This window comes from Pteropus medius, unplaced genomic scaffold (genome assembly GCF_902729225.1).
Source record: "Pteropus medius unplaced genomic scaffold, Ma_sr-lr_union100, whole genome shotgun sequence".
NCBI lineage: Eukaryota > Metazoa > Chordata > Mammalia > Chiroptera > Pteropodidae > Pteropus > Pteropus medius.
Genome location: NW_024342468.1, coordinates 19,068 through 28,781, shown reverse-complemented (window position 1 = coordinate 28,781; position 9,714 = coordinate 19,068). Strand labels below are relative to the sequence as shown.

Sequence of the window (9,714 nt, the reverse complement as noted above, 5' to 3'; positions counted from 1 at the left end):
CCCCAGACACCTCCCACAGCGGGCAGGACGGCAGCACCTGCACAGCCTCCACTAGGAGCAGCTGCCCAGCCCCTTTTCTGTCCTGGCTGATCAGGGGCTGCCCGTCCTTATGCCAGGTGATGTTGGGCGAGGGGGTGCCCCGGGCATCACAGTGGAGCTCCAAGGGGGCACCGGGGGTCAGCAGCAGCTCTGCAGGATGGACTGAGTCCTCGATGTGCGGGGGGTCTACAAAACACCCCGCCCTGGGTCAGCTGTGGGGGCTGCGGCCAGAGCACTTTCCCACCACGTGGATGCTGACAGCAGCCGGGGTCACATACAGGCAGGTGGGGACTGTGGGGGTGGGGCTAAGAACGAGAGAATCCATGGGCGCCTCTGCCTGGGACAATTATTTCTGCTTAAAACCAACAAAGACGCAGCATGGAGGGGAGGGCATGATCGACACATTTTCCTCATGCAGCAGAACACTTGCAAAATCTGGTGTTCTAGACGTAGGGCTCTGCCCCCAGACTTCAGTGGCTTTTGTCCCTGCTTTACATGGCTGTAGGGGACTGAGGAGCACAACCCCAGGAGAATGAAACATTCCAGCTGCCGTCCCCCGAGGCCAGGCCTCCAGGCCACTCCCCTCGCTCACCGCCCTCTGCATCGCCCCCAGAGGCCCGCCCTCCCCTCCAGGGCCCAGGGAAGGGGGTGCTGGGGGCAGAGGACCCACCCATCACCGTCAGCTGGAAGTGCCTCCTTGCTTCCCCCGCCTCGCTCGTGGCCACGCAGGAGTAGGTCCCCGAATCCCCAGCTCCCACTGTCTCCAGCTGCAGGCCGGGCCCCTGTTCGACGCTCTGGGGCAACAAAGGCTCCCCATCCTTCATCCATGATACTAGGGGCAGGGGGCTGCCCTGGGCTTCACAGGGGAGGACCACCGGGGAGCCGTGGACCACCGTGACGTCGTTCTGGAACTCTGCCGGCTCCAGGACAGGGGGCACTGTTCAGGGAAAAAGAGTGGGCGTAAGTCATTTTATTCCACACCGGGAGGCCCTCGCCCCTGGACCTTTGTTCCTGGATAATTCCTTCCCATCTTCAATTCTCAGCTTAGACATCGCCTCCTCCAGGAAGTCCTCCCTGAACCCAGATGAAGCACCCTCCTCTGTGCTCCCACGGCACACTCTCCTTCCCCTGGTGGCACGAGTCACTTGGAATTGTGATTGTCTCTTTACAGAGTGGCTTCCTGCCCTGACCTCCTGGCGGCAAGGGCCACCTCTGCTTACTGCTATATCCTGGTGCCTGGCAAGGCTCTGGCACACCAGTGCGCAACGACTACTTGTGACATGAATGAATAAGCAGCTGAACGAATCAGACAGAGTCACTGTGTTTACCCCCAAGGCCCTGATTCTCACACCCCAAGGCCGGAGGCCAGGAGTATGCCGCAACCCTATCTATTCCTTACCATGCACCTGCAAAGTCACGTTTCTGTCAGCCACGCCAGCTGGGCTCGCAGCCACACAGGTGAAGGTGCCGGAATCTGCCAACTGCACCTGGGAAATCCTGAACCCCTCGAGAGAGAGAGGGGAGAGAGGGAGGGAGGGGCCTCAGTGGAAAAGGTCCCTTCCCTTTTCCATCCTGTCGCCCAAAGGCTTGTCCCTCAGATGGGCAGCTCCGAAATGCAAACTTGATCAAGTCCAGCCTCTGCTTAACCCGCTTTCCTGGCTCCCCAGCACCCCCAGAATAAAGTCCCCGACTCCCTGCCCCCAGCCCTGACTCCCCATACTACCTGTTCACTGACAACCCCGAAATGTCCATCTCCTGAACTCTCGAGCGGAGTAAAAGACACCCGGCTGCCATCCTGCCTGGATGTCTGAGAACCTCTCAAACCCGACATGCTCAAACAGAACCCATGCCTCGCACCGCGAGCCCATCCCAGCCTTCCAGGGGCCCAGATGGAAGCTCAGCTCCCCCCGTCTCTCATCTCTTGCCACCTCCACCACCTGGCTCTGACCCAGGCCACTTTCCTCTCACCTGAATTGTTACCCCAGCCCCACCTGCCTTCCCTGCTCTGCCCTTGGCCTCGCAGCAGCCAGAAAAATCATCTGACAACCTCAGTCACAACCCAAAAGAATTGAAAGCGAAGACTCAGAGACGTTCGTACACCAACGAACATGCACGACAGCCAAAGGCGGAAGCCGGCCAGCTGCCCGTCAACCAACGAATGGATAAGCAAAACGTGGCCCAACCGCACCATGGAATATTATTCAGCCTTAAAAAGGAAGGAAATTCTGACAGCTGCTGCAATGTGGGTGAACTTCAAGAACATCACATTAAGTGAAGTAAGCCAGACACTAAAGGACGAATACTGCCTGAGTCCCCGTAGACGGGAAGTAGAACGCTGGGTGCCAGGGGCTGGGGGAGGGGCTGGGGAGCGCGTGTCGAATGGGGACAGAGTTTCAGTTTGGGAAGATGAAAAGTTCTGGAGAGGGACGTTGGAGATGGTCGCACGGCAGTACTTAATGCCATTCTATACTTAAAAATGGTTAACATCGTAAATTTTATATTATGCCTATTTTTAACCACAATTAAAAAAATGTAAGTCACATCTTGATGCTTTTCTGCTGAAAACCCTCCCAGGGCATTGCAGCTCTCCTTAGGAAAACCCAAGTCTTTCCGAGGACTTAAAAGGTCCAGTGTCATCTGCCGCCCACCTGCCCCTCCCCCTGCTCCTTACATGCGAAGACACGTGGCCACCTCGGGGCCCTAGAAACCTCCGTCTCCTCTGCCTGGATGCTCTCTCTCTGCCTCACAGAACCCAGTCACCTTGCCTCTCACCTTCTTCCAGCTCTGCTCGCGTGTCACCTTATCTCAGTGCCTATCCGACCGCCCTAAAACAGCACTCTCCGCGGCCACCTCCAGTCCCTCCTCTCACTATATTCTTCAGAGCACCCATCCCTCGTGAGATTTCATTTTTCTGCCCGTTTATTTTCCGTCGCCCTCTCTCCCTGCGGCTGCGAGGGCGAGGGCTTTGTCTTGCTCACTGCTCTATCTCAGTGCCTGGACCTGGGCCTGGAACAGCGAGGACTCGTAAATGTTGCTGAATGCACGAAGACTCTGCTCGTGAACCTTTCCGCAGGAAGCTTTCCCTCACTTCCTCCACCCCAGGCCGGGCTGAGTCGGGCGCAAGCAGATGGCATCCCCTGGATCTGTGCCCCCCTCATCCGGCCGTGAGGGCCTAAGGGCAGAGGCCCCTTTCATCTCTGGAGTTCCGTTTGGGGGTGCGGTCCTCTCTCTTTCCTCATCATGAACCTGTCTGTTTACATTGTTTTTATTCTCAAGACCATTCCGATGTGTTTTGAAGCCCGTAAACAATATTAGAAACGGAGCCACTTTAAAATAGAGCCGGCACTGCCATGCCAGAGGAACGGCCTTGCATATCTTCTGCCTCAAATCTTTGGAATGTTCCAATGGGGCAAAATGACCTTTGGACGGGGCCTCGGGCAACAGAGTGTCCCAAACAACTGTTTGCAAAGATAACGAGAAAGCAGTTATTACGACGACCGGACTGAAAAGTAAAAACATTGTTTAGAATTAACGTCGCTATGCTCTCTGTGCCAGTAGAAGTGCCTTCCTTCTGTCGATACCATTGTCCCCTGCCCTGTCTCATAAATACCCCTCACCTTTGTCCCCAAATGGCAACACTCTTTGGGCTTCTGCCTGAACTAAGGATTCCCAAATGGCTATTCTTATTGATCTCCCAAATGCTCGTTGCTTCTCACTTTGAAAACCTTTTATTTTTAGGTCAACAAGTCCAAGCTGCTGGAAGACTGTGTCTGGAGCCTGCGACCCTGTGGCCAGGGGGCCCAGGAGCTGCTCCCTTACCTGAGGATGCGGCCGGAGCCCAAGAGGTGGGTGCGCTGGGAGAGGGGGAGGGGCAGGCCGTCCTTGAGCCAGCTCACGTGGATGGGTGGAGAGCCCCGGACGGGGCACGCCATGGTCACCAGCTCCCCAGACCTGTGCACCAGGGTCCCTGTGCCTTCTGTCCCCTGCTCAATGGTGGGAGGCACTGGGGGGTGGAAAGAGAAAAGAAAGGGGACAGTGAAGGGGTCTGGGGAGGGGCTCTGAGGAGGGGAGGAGTCTTCTCCCAGGGAAGTTCCAGGCGGTGACGCCAATGCCCGGACCTTTGCCACATCCACCCCAGGGAGGAATGAGGGCCGCTGCCTGGGGGGCACGGGCTCCCCCGCGGCTCCTTTCTCATCTCCTTTATCCCTGGCCCTCCTGCCGCACCCCTGGGCTGCGGTGGTGGTGCCTCTGGTCTGAGGAGGGGGCGGAGCCCGGAGCGGCCACGCCGGGGCCTGGCTCGCGGTGTGAGCACAGCGGGGACGTGAACCAGGTCTCCCGCATCCTGCATTCGCATCAGCCTCATGGTGGCCCGGGACGGTGGGGCCGCCCGGCTCTCCTCGTCCCTCACAGCTCACCCAGCACGTTCACGGTGTGCAGCCTGGCGTCCTCCCCGGCCGCGTTGTGGGCCACGCAGGTGTAGGCGCCTGAGTCCGAAGCCATGAGGCCCTTCAGCACCAGAGAGCTGCCGTCCAGGTAGAACCTGGCACGGGGAGGGAGAGCAGAGAGCAGGTGCGTGAGGGTCGGTAGGGCCTGCTGCCTGGGGCAGGGAGGGCACCGGCAGGGCCTTACCGAAGGTGGGGGCCCACGCCCTGGCCCAGCGGGCCACCGTCCTTCAGCCAGGCCACCTCGGGCGGTGGCTGCCCATCAGCCTCGCAGTCCAGCCGCACCTCCTGTCCCTCCAGGACGCTGTGCTCCTGCATGCTGCCCGAGCTCCTGATCTGGGGGGCCACTGCAGCGGGGGCTGTGGTGAGGCCCAGCGGTGGCAGGGCCTGGCTTGGGGGTAGGGCACAGGGAAAGGTGCAGAACGCAGACGTACCCAGCACGGCCACCACGAAGTCCTTTCGGGCCTCGGCCTGGGCGTTCTCGGCCACACACGTGTAGGTGCCAGCTTGGGCCGGCTGCAGGCGACTCAGCTGGAGGCGGCCGCCCCGGGAGACCACGCCACGCGCCACGCTGCTCTCTGTGGGATGGAGAACGTGCCAGGACTTCACCTGCACAGACCCGCCACCCCAGGTGCCACCACTGGGCCCAGCACAACAGTCCGGTGACTCCCTGAGACGGTGTCCATCCCTCCCACTCGCAAAGCTGCAAAGACCCCAGGGAGCCCTTGAACCACTCATCCCACCTTACGCTCAAAGGGAAACGCGCAGAGGCGGCGCCTCGTCCCGTCTGCATCACACCCTCCTCAGCCTGGCCCATGGTCTCCATGTTCTGGTCCTCACGACCCGCCCCGATTTCCCTCCACTGGGACGTTTCTTCCCAAGGGACCCCACTCTCTAGTGTCTAGGACTTGGTCCTCTTCCTGTCTCGTCTCAGGCTGACGTCACCTCCCTCATCACTCCAGCTCCAACCCCCCCGTTCCCACTGATCGAGGTGAACCAGCCACTCCCTGACCTTAAGGCCGGTCAGCTAGGGGATGCCCCGGGCCTCTGCTCAGGCTGCTCGCTCACCCCCAGCTTCCCATGTCCCGCCCCTTCGTTTTCTCCATTCGCACCTCTGCCCTGAAGCCTGATCTAACTGCACCAGCCCAGGCTGATCTGCCCTCGCCCACATCCTCCTCTGTGCATCCAGCCCTTCGGCACAAAACCGAGCAACGACTACATGTCCACTCATGTAGCCTGGGATCAAAGATGAGAAAAACACTGTCCCCGTCCTCGAGGAGTTCCAAGGGCATCGGAGACAGGGAATCAGGTACAATCCCGTGTGACCAGCCCCGCGAAGCCCCTGACAGAGCCGGGAGGGACCAGGCAACTCTTCTGGGGAGGTGAGTCCCAGCTGAGACTCAAAGGTGAGTATGGATCAGCCAGGTGACAGCGGAGGTGGGCAGAGGGGGTCCGGGCTGGGCATTTCAGGGAGGAAACAGCGTGTGCCAAGAGCCGGAGGCAAGAGAGGACAGGGCCCAGTGCCACTGCACCCCCAGGTGTGAACCAACGCGAAAGGCGGGCTCACACCCACACGTGCACCTGCACTGAAGTTCACAGCACACTGTTCACCTCTGCCAAGGGCGGAAGCAGCCCAGACGCAGACGCCCACTGACTGACAAATAGGTAAAGAAAATGTGACGTGCCCACAAAATGGACTACTCAGACATAAAATTAACTTAAAAAAAGGAACGAAGAACCGACACAGGTTACAACGTGGATAAACCTTGAAAACATGACGCTGAGAAAGAAGCCAGTCACAGAAGGTCACATATTATATGGTTCCACTTCTATTAAATGTACAAAAGAGGCAAATTTAGAGAGACAGAAAGTGGGTTAGTGGCTGCCTAGAGCAGGGGTGAGGGCAGATTTGAGGGGAAATCGGGAATAAAGGGAAATCGGTATGAGGTTTCCTTTCGGGTAATAAAAATGTTCTAACATTGTGGGGATGGTCCTTGAATATATGAAAAATAACTGAATTACACGCTTTAAATGGGTAAGTGGTATGGTATGAGAATTACATCTCGATAAAGCTGTTATGGCGGGGGGAGGGCGGGTTGGTCACGGGCACACGTGTGAGATGCCAAGAGCAGCCGAGGCTGACTGGGGCGTGGGATGGGTCGGGAGAGGCGGGCTGTGGTTCTGAGGCCACGACAAGATCTTCGACAGATAAGTGACCTACTCAGAGCTTTGAGATCCATTCTGCCTTTTGTGAAGCCTACACTGGAGGCTTGGAGTGGGCCCAGGAGACCCGTGTGGGGGCTGCCACTCTCACCCAGGGGTGGGCAGGGCAGTGGTGGCCGGGACGGGAAAGGCTGGCATCAGACGCGTTTACCAGCAGCAAGGCCAGAGATCTGCGGACAGTCATCAGGAAGAGAGGGGGCAAGGACGAACGCCTGAGTGGGGCCTGGGCCAGGACGGAGCCAAGCTAATGGAGAAGCAGCTCTGGGGGACAATACCAGGCCCAGAGATGGGCCGGCTGGGCACTCGGCACCCACCCTGCATTTGTCTCGTGGGAGCTGACTGCGGGTTCAGGCTCCCGTGAAAGCAGTTCCCCACGCTGGGATTTCAAGGGCCAACGATGTGGAAAGATAATACGGGGTGAGACCGACCAGCCTTTGATTTTGCGAAGTAAGAAGAAGTAATAACCAGCAACTCCCTTGGCTTTCGCTGTCATTTCATTAAAGGAACCTTTAGCAGTAAAAAGAGAAGTAATTTCTGATGAACTCACCAACAGGCATTCTGTCCTTCAGCCAAGTGACAGTGGGCGCAGGGACACCAGTCACATCACAGGTCAAGACCAGAGGGCTCCCAGCCACCTGGCTTACTGTCTCCGTCTTGGGGTTCTCAAACGTTGGGGGCACTGCAGGAGAGAAGCCAGATTCCCAAAATCTTAAGACTCTGCCCCCACTTCCTGCCTCTCAGGCAGATCAGGGATGTCTGAGAAGGCCCGTCTCTGCGGCTAGGAGTTGATATTTTATGCTTTGCTGTCGATGGAGATACGTGTTGTTTTATTCACAGATAGAGCCAGCAGCTGGCTGTTTCAAAACATCCACAAGGCAGAGTCCGGAAGGGGTCCCCTCAGCCCAAGGATGGCCAGTGCATGGCTCACGCACCAGCTGTTCTGAGCCTGAGCCAGGACAGATATCACAAATCAATCCCAATGCTCTCTCTTGCTCAGCCAGGATGACGTCTAGTACCCCAGGCAATGGTCTTCCATATGGCTCAGGGTTGGATCCTTCTGCTGCTGGCCTGGTGGGGAGGCTCCTGCTCTGCCATTTGTGGCCAATAGCCGGTGTCCCCCGACTCTGTCGTACCCAACTGCCACAGTAATGTTAGCTGAGCACCTGGTCGCTCAGGTAGAAACTATATCTCCCAGTCTCCCTTGCAGCCTGCTGTGGCCGGCTGCCTAAGTTCTCACTAAATGGGATGCAAGCAGAGGGGACTATGTATCACTCGTTTAAAATAAAAATGCTTGGCCTTTACTTCTGCCCTTTTCTGCTTCCTATGGGCTGGGACAGGATGCAATGTGTCCCGGCTTCAACCACATGGCCAGGGACAACACCCTAGGGGATGGGACATCGACAAGATGGAAGGACCCTGGGTCCCTCAATTTCCACATGGAGCTGAGCTACCCCGCCCCCTGCCACGCCCCTGCCTAACCACTCACCTCTGGGTTTATGGATGAGACAGGTAAGCTTCCCTCATTTAATCCGCTGTATTTTGGGGTCTCTTTGCTGGAATCTATAAGGCCTAACTGACATATCTGACCCCAAGAAAACCTGGTCAAGCCTTCATCCATTGCTCCCCTAGGCACCTCCACCTCACCCCCAGCTTGAGCCACACCCAATCAAATGCCATTTATGCTCCATCCTTGGGCCAGTGGGACAGGCCTCTGAAGGCTCAAGATGGAAGTGACATGGCCTAGGCCACCGAGTGTCTGATCTCTGCGGGCTCCCATCCCAGTGCTCACGTGCCAGGCTCTGTGCCCAGCCCTTTACGGACACAGTCATGGCAGTCCATCGACCGAGGGGCTGTGTGCCTAGCGGGCAGGCACTGCCTTTAGCCTCTTTTACAGAAGAGAAAACTGAGGCTCAGGGACCAGGTCACAAAGCAAATCCCGTTCAAATCTCGGTCTTTTCGATTCCAGATCCCGTGCTCCTAACACTCGGCAACCCCGTTTCTTCGCAGCTACTGCCCTTCCTATCCTTGGCAGCCCCGTGAGCTGCTAGGGGTCCCAAGGCAATGGTCACGGGCTGGTCCCCAGCTTACCCTGGACGGTGAGGACGAATGTCCGCACAGCCTCCCCGGCCACATTGTTCACTTTACAGCTATACAGACCTTTATCTGACACCTGGGACAGAAAGAGCACGTGGTGACAGTGTGCAAATGGGGTTGCAGTACCTAGGGCACCCCGTAACATCCAGGGCCCAGAACCTTCCAGAGCAGGATTTCCCCAAATGTGCTGGGCAGGAAGCCAAGGGGAGACCCGATCCCCTGACCTTTCCCAAGAGCCTTGAGAAGCAGAAGGGCCAAAGGATGGTGAGTGCACGGGCGCCTGACCCCACCCTCCTGGGCCTGCGTGTCAGCCGAGCCTGGAGGAAACGGCCCCCTGCTGCCTCCCCGGAGTCATAACCAGAAGAGCCCAGGCCAACCTTCTAGATCCTGGGGACACTGAGGCAGGCAGCGGGAAAGGGACCTACACTGTCATTCCGTGAGTCGATGCAGAGCCAAGTCTGAAGCCCTGGGCTCTTCCCGCTCTCCCCTCTTCCCTACCCCCACCCCGAGGCTGCTAATCAACTGGGTTTGGGGTCTTGTAGGTTGAGGAAGCAGCAGCCTCCACCTCCTGCCACACAGCTGTCAGCTGTCCCCAGCCTCACCAGGACCAGGAGGTGACGTTGGAATGGCCTCCCATGGCTGCCCATGCCACTGGGCGGCTCACCTGGGTGTCCAGGATCTCCAGCCTCTGCCCACCCTGAAGAGCCTCGGTCCGCTGTGCCAGGACCAGGGGCTGCCCGTCCTTGTACCAAGTCACAGCCGGCTCGGGGAGCGAGTCTGTCTCACAGTTCAGAACGGCTTTGTCCCCGGCCCTCACCAAGAACGCATCCTGGGGGCCACTGGGAGCCTGCCTGAAGGCGGGGGGAACTGAGACAGGAGACAATCAGAGTGAGGTGAGGCTGCCTTTCCTGTGTCC

The 9,714-nt window shown here is 58.1% G+C and overlaps 1 protein-coding gene across 1 annotated transcript in view; it reads right to left on the bottom strand.

The window, feature by feature from the left end:
* HMCN2 (hemicentin 2) overlaps window positions 1-9,714 on the bottom strand; it is a gene marked incomplete at its 5' end in the record, with an annotated part of 56,674 nt that overhangs the window by 29,121 nt on the left and 17,839 nt on the right. The window contains 9 exon segments of the mRNA XM_039862865.1: window positions 38-225; window positions 710-976; window positions 1,439-1,536; window positions 3,859-4,042; window positions 4,455-4,579; window positions 4,669-4,828; window positions 4,916-5,059; window positions 7,252-7,383; window positions 8,793-8,874. Coding sequence (XP_039718799.1) covers window positions 38-225; window positions 710-976; window positions 1,439-1,536; window positions 3,859-4,042; window positions 4,455-4,579; window positions 4,669-4,828; window positions 4,916-5,059; window positions 7,252-7,383; window positions 8,793-8,874 — 1,380 coding nt within the window.